Source organism: Chiloscyllium plagiosum, chromosome 5 (assembly GCF_004010195.1).
Source record: "Chiloscyllium plagiosum isolate BGI_BamShark_2017 chromosome 5, ASM401019v2, whole genome shotgun sequence".
Taxonomy (NCBI): domain Eukaryota; kingdom Metazoa; phylum Chordata; class Chondrichthyes; order Orectolobiformes; family Hemiscylliidae; genus Chiloscyllium; species Chiloscyllium plagiosum.
In genome coordinates this window covers 23,159,905-23,179,221 of record NC_057714.1, presented here as the reverse complement: position 1 = coordinate 23,179,221, position 19,317 = coordinate 23,159,905, and the positions used below count along the sequence as shown (strand labels likewise).

At 39.5% G+C, this 19,317-nt stretch overlaps 1 protein-coding gene across 5 annotated transcripts in view; it reads right to left on the bottom strand.

Moving 5' to 3' along the window:
- Positions 1-19,317, bottom strand: part of fam133b (family with sequence similarity 133 member B) — a 129,798-nt gene that overhangs the window by 78,312 nt on the left and 32,169 nt on the right. For all 5 annotated transcript variants that reach the window (XM_043689696.1, XM_043689692.1, XM_043689693.1 and 2 more), the window contains one exon: positions 12,893-12,940. In XM_043689696.1, the coding sequence (XP_043545631.1) occupies positions 12,893-12,940 (48 nt within the window). The remainder of the gene's footprint in view (positions 1-12,892; positions 12,941-19,317) is intronic.

Here is a 19,317-nt window from a genome sequence, read left to right as displayed (position 1 = left end):
GAGAGAGAGAGGGAGTGTATACGTGTGTGTGTGGGAGTGTAAAGGGGTCTAAGTCTGTGAGAGGGTGCATGAGTGAGTGTCGGAGCTTGTGTGTCCATAGGTGTGTGTGTACAGTGCAATGGGGTCACCTGAAGTGAGACATGAAGCCAAGGTCCCGGTTGAGTCCCTCCCTATGGGTACTGAACTTAGCTATCAGCCTCTACTTGGCCACTTTTTGCTGCTGCCTATCCCGAAGTCCGCCTTGGAGGATGGTCACCCGAAGATCCAAGGTCGAATGATCTGGACCACTGAACTGTTCTCCAACTGGGAGGGAACACTCCTGTCTATTGTTTATTATGCGTTGCCCCTTCATCGTTGCCATAGCCTCTGCTCAGTTTCCCCAATATACCATGCCTCAGGGCATCCTTGCCTGCAGCGTATGAGATAGGCAATGATGGCGGAGTTGCATGAATACCTGCCACATACATGGTGGGAGGTGTCCCCACATGTAATGGTGGTATCCATGTCCACACTCTGATACGTCTTGCAGCGCCGACTGTGACAGGGTTGTATGAAGTTGTCCTGAACGCCAGGCAGTTTGCTATGAACAATGATCTGTTTGAGGTTTGGTGGTTGTTTAAAAGCGAACAGTGAAGGTGTGGAGAAGGTCTTGGCGAGGTGCTCATCCTCATTGATAATGTGCTGTAGGCTGCGAAGAACATAGCGTAGTTTTTTGGCTCCTGGGAAATACTGAACAACGACGTGTACCCTATCGGTTGCAGCATGTGTCTGCCTCCTGAGGAGGTCATTTTGGTTCCCTGCTGTGGCACATTGTAACTGGCGGGTGAAAGAAGTGAAACTAACATGGTCACTCTAACAGATGAGAGACTTAACAATCAAGCTATTTTTCAATGTATAATTATCACATTGTAAACTTTTACTATAAATTCTGTGTCTTACAATTGTGTCCTCCACAACCACCTGATGAAGGAGTCGCACTCCGAAAGCTGGTGCTTCCAATTAAACCCGTTGAACTATAACCTGGTGTCGTGTGATTTTTAATTTCGTACTGTTGCTTTTAGTGACTGAAGTCTTTCATTGCTAGAACTGCGCTAATAAACTACTTCTACAACCTTTTCAAAGTCTTTACCTCATTCCTGAAGTGTGTCCAGAATTGGGCATGAAATTCCAACTGCAGCCCATCGAGTATAACTTTATTGTGTTTGTTCTCCAAGTTTCTATTAAAGGACCCAACATTTCCTTTTTACTGCTATATAGTCATTATATTCTAAAATATTGTGCATGTGGTGAGCGTATTATCTTTGAAATTAGCAGGGCCAGTAGTCAATCCCCAATAATCTCAATCATCAAAGGGTGAAGGCAATGTTGTAATGATATGTGGCTGGACTATTGATCCAAAGACCTGGTAATATTCAGGGGCCAAAGGCTTAAGTTCCACCAGAGCGGGAGGTGGTATCCGAATTCAATAAAGCCTGAAATTGAAAGTCTAACATGTCCATAAAACCATTGTCATTCAAACCCAGCTGGTGCACTAATGTCCTTCGGGGATCAAAATCTCCCACCTTAAATGCTCTGCCCGACATATGTAAATCCAGAACCACAGCGATGTAGTTGATTTTCAACTGCCCTCTGAAATTACTGAGCAAGCCTTTCAGTTGTATCAGCCAGTTAAAAATTCCCCTATAAAGGAACAAAAACGGATAATCCACCCAGCATCGTCCAAGGCATCGAAAATGGCAGTGGCAATCTCAGCCCTTTAAACCTGCAATATGGTCCATGCCAATTTCTGGGGGTGGCTCCCACATTGAGGGAGATGTCTCAAGTAACAGTTGACATAGTAATACACACAAGATCATTTATCTTAATGTCCCAGACAAGCCCATTACCACTGGTGAGTATGCCCTTTATCATTGGCAGCATCTACCCAGCAGTGATATATAGTAAAGAGGGAATAGCCCTAAAAGCCAACATTGATTTCAGACCCCATGAAGTCTCATGGTATTAGATCAAAAATTGGCAAACTTCTGCTGATTACCATGTACTGCTCCTGAGAACACACCACTCAGCAGAGAAATCAGATCCCTATATGTTGAACACTACGTCAAGGAAGCACTGGGGTGGCAAGGAGACATAATACACCCTGACGTGGATTTGAATGCCTGTCACTAAGATTGGCTTGATTGAGCTATGTGAAACTAAAAGGCATAGTTGCTAGACTGTGTCTGGGGCAAATGGTGAGGAAACCAACAAGAGGGAGAAGTACACTTGACCCCATCGTCACCAATCTGCCTGCTACAGATGCATATGTCGATGACAGCATTGGTAAGAGCGACCATTGCACATTCCTGGTGGAGATGAAGTGCCATTAAAGTTACCCTGTGTTGTGTAGTGTGGCACGACTAGCATGCTAAATAGGATAAACTTTGAGATCTAACAGTTCAAGATTGGGGATCCACGATGCACTGTGGGCTACTGGATATATCCCTCGCTCCACCACTACCATCAGGCCAAGGGATTAACCCTGGTTCAAGGAAAATTGCAGAAGTACATACCAAAAGCATCATCAGGCATATCTAAAAATGAGAAGTCAACTTGATGAAATTACAACACAGGATTATTTGTGTGGTAATCAGCATAAGCAGCAAGTGATCGACACAGCAAAGCAATTCCACAACCAACAGATCAGACCTAAACTCTGGTCCTGCCATATCCAGTTGTAAATGGTGATGGCAGTTAAGCAACTCACCGGAGGTGGTGGCTCTACAACTCTCGATGTGTGGAGATTCAACACATAGATTATGCGCCAAAGACTGAAATATGCACAAAAAGCATCAGTCAGAAATGCAAAGCAGATGATTTAGCCCCACCAGACATTCCCAGAATCACAGATGCCAGTCCTCAGCCAATTCGATTCATTCCACAATATCAACAAATGGCTGAGTGCACTGGATGCTGCCAAGGCTATGGCCCCCAATGACATTCTATCAAGTCTTGAAGATGGTTCCAGCATAGCTACATGACAATACAACACAAAAAGAGCAGGACAAATCCAACTTGGATAATTACCACTCATCAACATACTTATGATCATCAGTGATCTCAGTTCCAGGGCACCACTCAGGAATTCCACAGAGTAGTGTCTGAGGTTCAAACATCTTCAGGTGCTTCATTAATGACCTTACCTCCATCATTAGGTCAGATGTGGTGATGGTCACTGATAATTGCACAATGTTTAGCACCTTCTGTGACCCCTCAGATCCTGAAGTAACCTATGTTTAAATGCATCAAGACCTGGACACTATCTGGGTTTGGGTTGAAAAATGGCAAACAACACTTGTGTCACACAAATGCCAGATAATAGACATTTCCAATGTAGATAATGGACATCTCCAATAAGAGACAATCATTATCATCCCTTGACATTCAATGTCAGTTTTGCCATCATTGAATCCCCACAAACAACATTCTGGGGGGGGGGGGGGGGGTTACTATTAACCAGAGATTCAACTGGACTAGGCACATAAATGAAGTGGCCACAATATCAGGGTAGAGGTTGGAATACTGCAGTGAGTAACAAACCTCCCAAAGCCTGTCCACCACCTACAAGCAGGAGTGTGATGGAATACTCCCACTCGCATGGATGAGTGCAGCTCCACTACAATACACAAGATGATTGACACAAACCAGGGCAATGATATGCACTTGATTTTGCATCACATTCCACAGGCAACCACTCCCTCCACCACCGATGCTCAGTAGCAACAGTGTATCCATGTAGAAATTTAGCAAGTCTTCCTGGCTATTACCTTTCAATCCCATCCAAAAGGATAATAGCAGCAGATACATGAAGTTACCCTTCAAGCAAGTCTCCATCCTGACCGAGATATTGTGGTCCTTACTGGGTCAAAATTCTGAAACTCCCTTACTAACAGCATGGAGAGTATACCCACACCAAATGGGTGGAAGCAATTCAAGGAGTGCAGCTCACAATCACCTGCTCAATGGCAATAAGGGATCAGCATTAAATACTAATTCAGCTAATGTCACCCCATCCCATAAACAAATTTTAAAAATGTCCTTGAATTGAGTGGCTTACTTAGCCATTTCTGAAAGTAGTTAGGAGTCAATTAAATCGCTGTCTGGAACCATGTGGGCTGGAATGGACGAGGATGGCAGATTTGATTCCTTAGAGGACATTAACCAACCAGTTTTTATGACAGTGTTCACCATTAAGATAGCTTTTTAATCCAGATTATTATTGAACTCAAATTTCACTACCTTTCCATGGTGAGATTCAAACGGATGTCCTCAGAACATTAGCCTGTGGCTGTAGATTAATGGAGGTTACCATTACACCACCACCTTCCCCTAGCATCATTCAGCAGTGTGATTACTACTTCTTCATTCCTCAATTCAACCCATATATCTTCATTTGATGCTCACAGGAACATAGGTGCAGGTGGTGGTCATTCTGCCCCTCAGGCTTACTTTGTCATTCTAAATCATGGCTGATTGCCTACATCAAACCATTTTCTCCAAAGTATTGGAACATGACTGACTAGGACAGTATTAGAGTCATGCAGCACAGAAACAGACCCTTCAGTCTAAGCAAACCATAATCCCAAACTAAACTAGTCCAACTATCTGGTTTAGGTCCATACCCTTCAAACATTTCATTCATGTACTTACCTCTGTTTTTTAAACTGTAACTGTACCTGCATTCAACAACTCCTCTGGAAGTTCATTCCATACATTAACCCTGTGTAAACAAAATTGCCCGTGTCTTTTTTAAATCTGCTCCTCTCTCCATAAAAATATGCCCTCTAGTCTTGAAATCCTCCATCCCAGAGAATTAACACATCATTCACCTCACCTATGCTCATAATTTTATAAACCTCTAAAGGTCACCTCTCAGCTTCCTACATTCCAGTGAAAAAAGTCCCAGCTTATCCAGCCTCTTCTTGTAACTCAAACCCTCCATTTCTGACAATATCCTAGTAAATCTCTTCGGAACCCTCTCCAACTTAATAATATTCTTCATATAACAGGGAGACCAGAACTGGACAGTACTGAAGAACAGACCTCACCAACAGCCTGTACAACCTCAACATGGCATCTCAACTCCTATGTTCAAAGGTCTGAGCAACAAAGATGAGCATGCCTTCTTAACCACCCAACTTGTAAGTGATGCAAACTTCAAAGTATTATGCAGCTGAATCCTATAGCCTTTGTTCTACAACACTATCCACGGCCCTACTTTTAATTGTATAGGTCCTGCCTTTGCTTGCTTTACCAAAATGCAGTAGCTCGCATTTATCCAAATTAAACTCCATCTGCCACTCTTCAGCCCATTGATCCAATTATCAACATCTCTTTGTAATTTTAGGTAACCTTCTTCATTGATCACTATACCACCAATCTTGCTGTCATCTGGGAAGTTACTAACCATGCTTTCTATATTCTCACCTGAACCAGTTATATAAATGGTAAACAAAAGTGGATCAAGCACCAATCTCTGTGGAACATTACTGGTCACAACCATCCACTATCACTGTTGCCTTATGTTAAGCCAATTTTGTATCCAATTGGCAAGCTCACCCTGAATCCTACATGATCTAAATATAAAATAGTTTATCATGCAGAACCTTATCAAAAGCTTTACTAAAGTCCAAGTAAACAATGTCTAGCGCTCTGCCCTCAATCTTTCTGGTTACTTCTTCAAAAACACTTAAATCAAATTTGAGGCACATAATTTCACTTGCACAAAACCAAGTTGAGTATCCCTAATCATTCCTTACCTCTTCAAATGCTTACAAATCCTATCTTTCAGAAGCATTTCCAACAAGGTACTCACCACTGAAGTAGCAGATAGTGAAGGGGACTGTCAGAATACAGCAGAATATAGATAGATTGGAAAGTTGGGCAAAGAAATGGAAGATGGAATTCAATCTGGACAAATGCAAAGTGATGCATTTTGGAAGATCCAATTCAAGAGTGAACTATACAGTAAATGGAAAAGTCTTGGACAAAATTGATGGAGAGAGATTTGGGTGTTCAGGTTCATTGTTCCCCGAAGGTGGCAATGCAGGTCAGTAGAGTGGTCAAGAAGGCATATGACAGGCTTTCCTTCAACAGATGGGTATTGAGTACAACAGCTGGCAGGTCATGTTAGTTCTGAGACTTTGGTTCGGCCATATGTGGAATACTGCGTATAGTTCTGGTCACCACATTATCAAAAGGATGTGGATGCTTTGGAGAGGGTGTAGAGGAGGTTCACCAGGATGTTGTCTGGTATGGAGAGTGCTAGCTATGAGAAGAGGTTGAGTAGATTAGGATTATTTTCATTGGAAAGAAGGTGGTTGAGGTGGGACCCAAATGAGGCCTACAAAACCATGAGGTGTAGACAGGGTGGATAGCAAGAAACTTTTTCCCAGAGTTGGGAACTCAATTACTAGGGTCACAAGTTCAAAGTGAAAGGAGAGAAGTTTATAGGAAATAGGAGTGGAAAGTTCTTTACCCAGAGGGTGGTGGGTGCCTGGAATGCATTGCCAGCAGAGGTGGTAGGGGCAGGAACAACAACATAATTTAAGATGTATCTAAACAATACATGAATGGGCAAGGAGCAAGGGATACTGATCCTTAGAAAATAGGCAGATTTAGATAGAGAATATAGATCAGCACAAGCTTGGAGGGCTGAAGGGCCTGTTCCTGTGCTGTAATGTTCTTTGTTCACTGAAGTCAGACTCTCAGGTCTATATTTTGCAGACTTCTCCTCACATCTCTTCTTAACAAAGGCACAGCATGAGCCACTCGCCAGTCATTTGCATTTACGTATGATACAAAATATTTCTGCAAGGTGCCTGATACATGCCTCGTTAATTTCCCACAAAGTCCTGGAATATGCTAGATCAGGTCCCAGCGATTTATCCACCTTTATATTTTCTAAGACCTCCAAGCACTTCCTCTCCTGTAATGTGAATTGTATACAAACAAGTATTTATTTCCCCAAGTTCTCTAGCCTCCACTTCTTTCTCCACAGTAAAAACTGATGCAAAATATTAATTTAATATCTCTCCCATCTGCTGAGGTTTAACACAATGACCTTGTTGATCTTTAAGGGGGCCTAATCACACTCTAGTTGCTCTCGCTCTTAATGTATTTGCAGAATCTCCCTGAATTATCCTTAAGCTTATTTGCAAAGGTTATCTTATGTCTGCTGTTTGCCCTCTTAAGTAGGCCCCTACACTCTTTTCTTCAAGAGATTTATTTGAACCCAGTTGTTTAAATCTAATATATGATTATTTTTTATCCTTGACTAGAATCTCAATATCTTTATTCATCCATTGTTCTGAAATCCTACCAGGATCACCTTTTCCTCTATCATTTTTATAAGCATATAAAAGGTGTCCATGTTTCTACATGTTTTGAAAGGATAATTTAAGGTAAACTAAAAAAAACTAACCAGCAATAGTACAATATTTGTAGTCTGCAAACAGTTTAGTCAAGACAAATGAAGTTTCAAATTACCACCTTTAGGAATGCCACTATTATTACTATTAAAAGATGTCAATTATATCAATAGTGACTGATACTTTAAATATACACTGACCACTATGACAAACAGCAGACAATAGGACAGATATTTTATGACTGAATTTATATATTTTACAAAGTTATAAAACACAGGTCAATACTTTATTAGGAATGATACTATTTCCTGTTCAGAAACAAATTGCAAACTAAAACAACTGAAAATTTAGATACATTGAGCTGAAGGATCAAGAAATTATAGAAAAATAGCTTTCTAGTGTAGGCCAGACGGCAGCAAGCTAACAGGCATCACTTTCTGTAGAGTTAACCAGTAACACAGTAATAACGAACTGCTTAAATTTTCCAACTTAGCAGTCCTGTTTAGATTCATATGATATAGACAGATACAGTTGGATCATCTCACATTTAAACAAGTTATCAAGGGACTATGTTACTTATCAAAAATGTTCACAGTTGGTATACTTAAACCCTACAAAAAAGAAATCACAGAGGCTTATTTGTTGTTCATCACTTCAGATAAATAAAAGCAACTTGTGAAGTTACAAGTGTTTGCAAATGCAAGCAGAGTTCGGAAAATCATGCGTTTAGTGTTCAAGTCCTTTTCCATCTCAACTCTTCAGGTCTTTGCCATGCAGCTTGCAGAGTTCAATGAAGAACCTAAAGATGCACTTTTAAAAAATAATTTTATTCATTCTTTTTCATGCTGAATCAAAATCTGAACTATTGACCTTTTTTTCTTTTTTCCATGTTTCTTATGCTTCTTTTTCTTCTTCAATTTCTCCTGAGCAACATTTAAAAGAATTAGTATAAATACAGTATCAAGAGATCACAAAATGCAAATGGACGCCTTATTCTATAATACCATTTCAAATGGCCTGGGGGAAAAAAAAAAGAAAATTTGATCAAACTAAGCAATATGGAATAAGTTTACTTGTTCTGTTTGGCAGACAGAAATAATTATGTACTGGGACTCAGAACTCCTGAATTAGACTAAATTTTAAAAAGGATAAACACAGAAAATAGGAGTACGAGACCATTCGGTGCTTTGAGTCTGATCCACCATTCAATGTGATTGTGGCTGATCATCCAACTTGGTATCTTGTTCCTGCTTTCTCCCCTTACCCTTTGATCCCTTTAATCCTATGAATTATGTCAACTCCTACTTGAAAAGATTTATTCTTTTGGTCTGAACCCACTTTCTGTGGCAGAGAATCTCACTTTATACTCAGCGAGCCATGCATTTGCCCACTCACTCAACATCCAGATCACATTGAAGCATCTCTACATCCTCAGTACAGGTCACCCTTCCACCCAGCTTTGTGTCATCTACAAGCATTACAGTTCCATCATTAAATTATTAATATATATTGTGAATAGGTGGGGTCCAGCACTGATCCCTGAAGTATTCTACTAGTCACAGGATGCCACTAAGAAAAAGACCTATTTATTCCATTGTTTTGTGCCTGTTACAACCCTTCACAACTCTACTACTCAAATCCTTGAAAAATGCCAGTACATTTGTTAACTAGGATTCCCTATTTGTAAATCTAGGCTGACTCGGCCCGATCCTGTTAGCCAACAAATAGCCATTTAATTTGATGAAAAGGAAAGCTATTTTTCATTTTGGATAATATGCTGTACTAACTATTTAGAATCCCATTTTCCAAATTACGTATTATACAAAGAAATAATCCTGAAGCAGCTGGAGGAATGTGTCCGCTTTTTGGGAAAATGTTTGCTGAACTTTGGTAGACTATTTGCACATCATTCATAACAGAACTTTTCCTGATATTTGTTTCAGCTACATTTTAAAAATTACACTTTCAAAAAAAAATTACAGAAAATTATAGGGGCCCTGCAGTCATAACATCTTTCAGCCAGGATGAAGTCTTGGAGAGTTGGATTGCTGCCCATCACTGGACAGGAAGTCTCAGCTACTGGAGCTGGCAGGACCAGAACTCTATAGTAAGGACTGCCAGGGCTGCAGGCAGGCCCATGGAGGAGGTTTGATAGACCAGAGTGAAGCAAGTCAGTGTACTCGCAAGTATTGACTGCCTAGGTGCGTCAATGACGCAAAACTAATTAAACATTTCATAAAATCATAGAAGTGTGGAAGTAGGCCGTTCAGCCTGTCAAGTCACACTGACCTTCTGAAGAGCATCCCACCTAGACCCACTCCCCCACAATATCCCTGTAACTGTGCATTTCCCATGACTAATCCACCTAACCTGCACATATCTGGACACTATTGGCAATTTAACATGGCCAATCCACCGAACCTGCACACCTCTGGACTATGGGAAGAAACTGGAACACCCAGCAGAAACCCAAACACGGGGAAAACAGTTGCCTGAGAGTGGAACTGAACCCGGGACCCTGGAGCTATGAGGCAGCAGTGCTAACCACTGGGCCACTGTACTGCATTTGTAAAAATGGCATCCTAATCATCATGATTAGATATCTGTTAGTTAGAGATGAACAGCATGTTTATATGACCATGAGTTTTGGCGGATATAACATTTCCATGATTCAAAAAGTCTGGTTACTTATAAATGACTCGTCAATTTCAAATTTGAGTTTGAACTTAAACAGGCAACTGAACATAAAACACAGTGAGCAATACTTAGAGTCATGGAGAAGAACAATAAAGCAAAAAAATGTTAGGTGCAAGTTGTTCAGAAGAATCTTCTGAATGTTGAATGACGTGAACAAGTTTAGACTAGAGGAGTTATTTGAAGCAATTCAGTTGTTTTCTTGTCCTGCTGTCAGCAGCATTCACTAATTTGGGGCATAGGAGAAATTGTGATTGCAGGAAAGAAAGCTGTCTAGCAAAGCTGACAGATGGACAGTAAAATGCATGTGTTAAGTAATAATCAAGGCTAGAGAATGGAAATAAACTTTAGAAAGCAGCGTTTTAAATAGGAGTAAAGCTAGAGGGAATGCAGGCTCAAATACATGCACTGTTAAGCATGAGAATACAAAGATAGAAGGCCATAAAACTTGCAAACAAGATCCTTGTGTCCTATATATCCAAATGCAGACCAAGAGCAACTGGGCAGTAATGAACTTGCAGAAAAATTTAACCAGATGACAGCTGAAAAGATTGCTCTGTGCACATTATTAGTCAGATATAAAAGGGATAGAAAGACGCAGTGAAATTTAGTAAGCTATTACGAGGATATTACTAAGATGAAGTGTTATGGGTTAAGTATAGAGAATTCATAAATTAGGGAATTTTCACCAGAGTTGACGAGGTTAAGATGACTCTGATGGAGGTCTTTAGGGTTAAGAGAAAATTAATTAATCAGACTATTTTCACTGGTCCACAAAGCATTAATGAAAGAAAAATTCTAAAATAAAAACAAGTAGTTAAGCAAAATTAGCAATAGCCTTTGTATGGAGATAGAATGAGCAATTCCTGCCAGAGTATGACTGAAGCAGACTTTACCTTTTAAGATAGTAATGAAAGAGCTGCCAACACAAATGTAATATTTAAGAATAAGGTACTAAGTTTAAATTAATCAACTTCCAAATTTTACAGAAACACTGGCCTCAACCAACTTATGTACATTCTTGACTCAGTGCATTACAAGTAATTTCCAAATATTTTCAAACTTTATTCCAAATATTCTTCATTGATTATCTAGTTCACTGAAATTTTAATCAAAATTCAGTACATTAAGATCAATTCCCAGAAATTTGCCACAGAGCCTAACAATACATGAATAATATTGCAGATAAAGGAGTAAGAGAATCTGTTCGTGTGTTAGTATTCAATCATAATCTTTATCTAATGCTTGCTGTTTAATATTTGTTCTCTATTAATTATTAGAAGTTACATAATTTCTCTAATATATCTTGAGAGCGGCACAAGTGGATAACTTGTTGCTTGCTTTCTGCATTTGCTGTCATAGAGTCAGAGAGATGTACAGCACAGAAACAGACCCTTCGGTCCAACTCATCCACGGCAACCAGATATCCCAAGCTAACCTGGTGCCACTTGCCAGCACCCAGCCCATATCCCTCCAAACCCTTCCTATATATATACTATCCAGGTGCCTTTTAAATTTGCATTTGTAGTAGCCTCCACCACTTCCTCTGACAGCTCATTCCATACATTCACCATCCTCTGCGTGAAAACATTGTCCTCTTTTATATCTTTCTCCTCTCACCCTAAACCCATGCCTGCTAGTTCCGCACTTACCCACCCCAGGAAAAAGATCTTGTCAATTTACCCTATTCATTCCTCTCATGCTTTTATAAACCTCTATAAGATCACCCCTCAGACTCTAGCGCTCCAGGGAAAACAGCCTATTCAATCTCTCCCTGTAGCTCAAATCCTTCAACCCTGGCAACATTCTTGTAAATCTTTTTCTGAACCTTTTCAAGTTTCATAACATCCTTCCGATAGGAAGGAGACCAGAACTGCACATAATATTCTCTTATTTTGGAACAAAATATATCACTTCCATGAAAGCATGAGATTTAATCATGTGCAGAGCTAGGTACCTGTGGTATTAACTGATGGAATGTTTGTACTGTTGAGTTTAGGACAGACAGATAAGACAGACCAGGGACCACTTGTTCAGTATTGGCTTCTGTTCAGAAGAATCAGGAATGCAGTTCGGACTTGCAAAAAGATCAAGTTCGCAGCTAACCCTCCGAAAAGAAATGTGTTGAGTTTCTAAAGTCTCTATGCTAAGTGTATTTATGTAGCAGTTTTCAAGCTGTCAGAAATGACAAGAGGCTCAAGCCATCAGAATGCAAAGGAGATTCTTGCTGGCAGATTGGAAAGAAGTAGTAAAACTGTGTCAGCAGTTCAAGACAAATGACTAGAAAAAGTCAGACAGGAAGGAAACTAAAGAGTTTAGACTGGAGTGATATTTCTCTGCATTTGAAGAATGACATTGCTGGGAAACAGGCCGAAACTTTGTTTTGTTGTTTATGTCTAGATCTTTCTGTGAAAATGTTTATGATTCACCAAGGTAACTAATGTAAAATTTATGATCTATCAAGTCAAGTTTCACTCCAGGATCTGAATTGTCCAGCAGAACATTTGTGCTTTTCCTTAATAGCACCAGAGTAAGATTTCAGGCATGTTCAACTGCCAAGTCCTTATAAGAAATAACTATATTCTGTGGGAAATGTAATCATACTCATGAGGTGTTTGAACGCAACTGTGCTTTATTCCTGTTCTTGGCATCGCCATAAATACATTTGCATGGTGGGGGGGGGAAGAGAAGAGGTGAAGACAGCTATCATGAGCAATAAATCAAAGATTTGTAATAAAGAGTAATTTGCACTGTCAAATTTATTGCATTATAAGACTTTTAGCACTTACTGCAGTTTTCTCTCTCTCTTCATTACTTTTCTTTTTCCTTGACTGTACCTTGAAAACAAATTGTTGATTAATGAAATACAGTGGACAACCAATAAGAAATATAAACATGAAATCTGCACACTTCAAATGCAGGTCCTATTATCTCCCACAGCCTTAAAGCTTTAATTTTTAAAATTATTTACATACCTTGAATCATTTTTCAACTTCACATTTACTATAGCTATGGTTTAGACACTTGATAGTAAACGGGACAAGGAATAGGATGTCGTGAAGTTCAGTGCCATTTGGGTGATTCTTCTTTTTAAAGGAAGTTTGTGCTTTTACATCAACTTTTAAAGGACAAAACAATTTGCTAGGATTGAAATCAAAGTCCCGTCTGCCAGAAGATAAAATTCCATTTTTCTATGAATACTAGACCTGTAGTTTACTCTGTGCTTTTGTTTAGAGATGAAAACTCTAGGAGGTTGAAGGATAACCTTGAGATTATTAAAATCATGAGGGGCATCAATAAGGTGAATGACAAGGGTTTGTTTTTCCCCCCTAGAGTCGGGAGTTCAAAACTAGGGGCCATATTTTTAAGGTGAGAGAAGAAAGATTTTAAAAGGACATGAAGGGCAATGGTTTTATACAGAGTAGTTAGTGTTGTGGAATAAACTGCCAGAGAAAATGGTGAATGCAGGTACAGTTCCAATAAAAGACATTTGGATAAGTTCATGAACAGGAAAGGTTTGGAGGGATATGGGCCAAGCATTGTCAGGTGGGACTAGTTTAGTTTTGGAATATGGATGGCATGGTCTAGTTGGACCAAAGGGTCTGTTTCCATGCTGCATGACTGTCTCACAAATATTGAGTATACAATGTCATCTTTCACTCCTTGTGTAGTTAGTGGTCTATCCATCTGCTAAACATGCTCATTATCAAGTAACTTGAAAAAAGCAATCATCTTCAATCACAAGTCTGTGCATCTCTCGTATGAATCTTTGAAGCTAGGCCTGTGACTACTGGTGTGCCACAAGGATCGGTGCTGGGTCCACTGCTTTTTGTCATTTATATAAATGATTTGGATATGAACATAGGAGGTATAGTTAATAAGTTTGCAGGTGACACCAAAATTGGTGGTGTAGTGGACAGCGAAGAAGGGTACCTCAGATTACACCAGGTACTCTGATCAGATGGGCCAATGGGCTGAGGAGTGGCAGAAGGAGTTTAATTGATATAAATGAGAGGTGTTGCATTTTTGGAAAAGCAAATCAGAGCAGGACTTATACACTTAATGGCAAGGTCCTGGGGAGTGTTGCTTGGAGTGCAGGTTCATAGTTCCTTGAAAGTAGAGTCACAGGTAGATAGGATAGTGAAGAAGGCTTTCCTTTATTGGTCAGAGCATTGTGTATTGGTGTTGGGAGGTCATGTTGCAGCTATACAGGACACTGGTTAGGCCACTTTTGGAATATTGCGTGCAATTCCTGTCTCCTTCCTATTGGAAGGAGATGAAACTTGAAAGGGTTCAGAAAAAGATTTACAAGGATGTTGCCAGGGTTTGAGGATTTGAGCTATGGGGAGAGGTTGAATAGGCTGGGGCTATTTTCCCAGAGGAACAGAGGCTGAGGGGTGAACTTATAGAGGCTTATAAAATCATGAGGGACATGGATAGGATAAACAGACAAAGTCCTTACCCTGGGGTAGAGGAAGTCGAGAACTAGAAGACACTGGTTTAGGGCGAGAGGAGAAAGATATAAAAGGGATCTAACAGGCAACCTTTTCACACAGATGGTGGCGCATGTGTGGAATGAGCTGCCAGAGAAAGTGGTGGAGACTGGTACAATTACAACCTTTAAAAGCTGGGTATATGAATAGGAAGGGTTTAGAGGGATTTGGGCCAAGTGCTGGCAGATTGGACTAGATTTGGTTGGGATAACTGGTCGACATGGACTGGTTGGACCCAAGTGTCTGTATCCATGCTGTACATCTCTATGACTATTCCTATTATTTTTCTGTGTCACAGATTGGTCTATTTACCAAAGTGTCATCAACTTCTGGGTCATGGATTGATTTGGTCTTAACAAATCCATCAAGTCTTTGGTCTCTGGGTATCAACCTTAAGGCTTCAGGCTTTTGATTTATTATAAATAATTAGTACCTTGGTAGCTTTTAAGCTCGTAAATATGCAATTGAATGCAATACATGTAAATATAAAAATATGAAACATCTTATCCTAGTGCACATTTTGTAATACAATATCATGAAAAGACTTCCTAAAAAAAAGTCTGAAAGAAATTAGATCAACAGCACACTTCATACAGCAGGATATTAGAGCATAAAATAAGTTTTAAAGTCAGATATCAAACGCTAATATAAATACATCAACAGTAATCAAAGTGTATCACAGCAAGTAATTATGCTAGGAAAAAAAGCCTCAGTTCACATCTAATCTGGATTACATCGACGAATGCAAGCTTGTTTGTTTACTCCTTTTGCCCTTAATTATATGACTTTGATTTTTCTTTGTCCTCAATCAGAAATATCCAGTTCTGGACATTTCACAAGTACATTTGAGATATAGAAGTAAATGGTCACAAACTGCAGCAAAAAGTGGTTTTGCTTCAGGCTTTGAACTAAATTAACAGCTTGAAGGATTCTTCAACAGCCCAGAAATCTAGGGTAGATTAGTCCTGCCATCTTGCATTCCTCCTCTTGATGGGAGCCAACTTACCCTCTTTACAAATAGTAAAAAAACCTAAACCACCTCCTGCAAGCCAAGAACATTTATCCCAGAGTTTCCTGACACAGGTATTTACTTCTCCCCAGCACTCCACAACGCTGGAACAATCCTATCCCTCTATTTGGTACTCCCAGATCCCTGCCTCATTTTGCTCAAGGGAACCCCTTGTGGGGAATGTTGAACTCAGCTTAACAATTTTAGGTCTACTATTCAAGACTGATTTCTTTTTTCTTGAGTTAATCTGCAGAATTCTTATCCCCAGAAATCAGTGGAGGCTGAGTCATTGAATAAATTCAATGCTGAATTAGAAAGATGTTTGGTTGACAGAGCAGTCACGAGTTATGGGACATGCACAGGAATTAGGAGTTGAGAAGAGTCTGACTTGAAATCTATGAAACTGCCCAAGAAGCAATTTACTCTGAATGACTGTCAGTCAACTGCAAGATCCAGTATTAAATGGTCACCCAGGAAGCTTCTCTCAGTAACTGTGAATAAAAAAAAAACACATAAAAAGTGAAACTGACCAGTTCGAGCTATCACAAGCTCAACTGCTGCCTCTTCCCCCAATCAAAATTTGTGGTTGATACCTGGAGAAGTAAACCCCTCAGAGGAACAAGATCCTCAAAATGCATTATTTACTTTCTGTTCCCTCAAGACTCTAGATCAAACAAAAAGTTAACGTTCTATATGTTTGAAGTGGTCTAGATGCATATGCATCTGTAATAAGACTCAGGACACTAACTTTTTAGACCTTTTCAGTCTTTGGTCATGCTCATCCCTAACAGGGCATGCAATTATCAATCCTTCATAGACATTGCATAAAATTTTGGAATTTCCTTTTTAACATTATGGGACTTTTACTGTCGCAGGAATTAAAGCAGTTCGGAAAGACAATCTGTCAATAGGTTAGAGCAATGGAGAAGAAAAATTAAATGTAGTCATAACCCAAGCATAAATCTCCCTACATCCCCTACCAACAAATACAAGTAATTAGACAGATTATGATGCAAGATCTACAAATTGATTATAAGTAAAAAAAAAACTGGTAAAGCAGGGTGCACTTGAGAGTTACAGATCCCTATGAATGGCTAAACGTTGGTACTAAAGTCAGGCATGGGTTGGTGGAAAGCAGAGCCAGCTGACAGCATTTGATAGAAATGAATACTTTAAATTATGATGTTTTAAAAACCTACTGAAATAGACCAGAGCATGTTCGCTCAAATTAAGAGCGAACATGCTCTGGGGACCAAGACTAAGAGTGCAACACAATATTTAATGTCAATCTCCTCAGTTCAGCTCTTTTACTTTGAATTAATCAAAATTAAAAAGTGTGACAAGTTTAAAGAAAAACACTAAACTCAAGGTCAAAAATTTCAATAAAGGATCAGCTGTCCACTGTAGGTCAGAGGATTAATGCATTGCTTAACTTTGTGTGTTGCACTTTTGCTCATTTCCTTTTAATTTCTCTGGTTTCTTTAAATTTTTTTTGGGAAGTAACTGATGTAATCTGATTTATGAACGAGGTCACTGAGGTTGATAGCATTTCTTTAAAGAGGTAAATGTGAGGCAAGATGTGGACTAATGTGCTTGTTCTCTTTGTATAGTCTAACCTAGTTCAGGATGGTGCTATACTGCTCTGTATGCTTTTGTATTTGAGCTACGGATATTTCTGTCTTTGCTGAATGGCATGTGACAAAATGCTGCAGCTGTTAAAGCCATTTCCTCTTTATTGGCTGCCGCTCTTTTTGCTTTGAAAACATTTGTATATTTTGTCCTGCCCATCTTGCTACTTGTTGGCCAAAGCATATTTGACTTCATATATTAACTTTTTGTCTTCTCATCTGGTTCTTTGTTTAATCTCCATTTTCACCGTGCTATTCAAAGCTGTTTCCTCCCCCGGCAAGTTTTTTGTTTTAATGAAGAGAGAAGTCAGAGCTAATCTGGGGAGGCCTTAACTGTAGGATCTCTTGTTTCAATGCCACATCAGATCACCCGTTTCTCAATGTTAAGCTAAAAGGAGGCAACAGAATGACTGTGGGCAACAGAAAGTCTGGGAGATGGAAGGCTCTCATTACATTTGTGGGGTCTGAAGCATTAGTCGGTGAAGTTACAGAAAGGAAAGCTTCTGTCTCCCCACCTATTCTTGGAAAATGGGTGACAATATCAAACCTGTGTTTATGCTCCAGCCGCAAAAAGAGCGAGAAAACTGTTGGAGGTGGTGGGTTGGTTGGAGGTTAGGGGGACACATGAAGCAGTGGATGAGGATGTCAGAAGGCACTAGCAATCAATCATGTACTGTAGGACTCAAGTCATACTGTGACTGGAAAATTTTCTTTCAAGATGAGAAAAATTTGTTTCAACAATGTTATCACTGCTTGATAAATTTTCTGTGCTAGTCCACAAATGAGCAGACTTACTGAATTCATCTCCATAATTTGTCAGGCAAGGTGAAAAACAGGCAGCTGGTGGTTGCTAGTTCAGTGCCAGGACTATAATCTTATTATACTCTTGTTCAAATAATGAACCAGTATAAATAGAAGAATTTTAATATTCCATACATAATTATGTTTAATAATAATTAACTTCTGAATAGCCTCTCACGTCAATGTAAAATTGTTACTGTCTTTGAACTCAAAAACAGGGCCTGCTGTTTCTAATTCTGGCAGTGCCGAGATTGTCCACTCAAGTGCATTGTATGCATGCAACATTAATAAATGATTTCCGATAGCAATCTTTTGAGTTTCCTTGGGCAGAATAAAAAAAGTAGGGAAGGAAGAGGTAAATTTTGAAGTTTTTAGGATACGTTGCTGAAATGTCTTTAGTTTAAAATTATTCTGGAGAAAATACTGTTTTCTTCTTCTCAGATCTATTTTTAAAATTGTAAGAGATTTGCTACACACAAGCAAGCGTTGTAATTGGGCATCTGCATGTGCAACATATAATACCAGAGTGTTAAAACTAAAACATTACCTTAATTGCACTTGTCAGCTATGCCAACTCTATTTTATCACTCACAGGATGTGGGTGTCATTGGCTAGGTTAGCATTTGCTGGCCATCGGTAATTGCCCAGAGGCAAAAGAAAAACTGATCAAATTCATAAAATGCAAAACTGGTTCAGTGTAATTTGGAATGAAAAGATTGCATGTTCATAAGCAAAGCATATAGGGAGTCGGTTAGTTCAGTTGGCTAATACGTGATACTAAAGCATGGGTTGAATTCCTGTACTGACTGAGATTACTATGAATGTTTCTCCACTTAAATCCTTCACCTTACCTGGGCATGGTGACCCTCAGCCTAAACCACTACTGTCACCTCTCTCATGACAGCGCTGGCCTCTGGTCTGACGACAACTTTGCTTATTAAATATTGACAATAAAAAAAGTCCCAAAATAGATAAAGGAAACCAACAGACAGAAATATTTTCTGGAAGAGATATTTTGTTGGAAAGGTTTATTAATAATATTAGAAAAGGTATTGAATGGAGTTAAGAGAGAGCGCTGCCAGGAATGTCAAAAATGGTGAAGACCACCTCAGTAATCAAGAGGAACAAGAAAAAGCCATTTGTGAACTCTGCTGAATGTTTCTTATGCTACCCGAGGAATCTCTCAATTTTCCACAATGTAGTATACAGCAGTGTTAATCTCTTTGTGTTTACTGCGGTCATAGCTCATTATCCATTCGTATCCAATTGGTGACCTTGCTCTA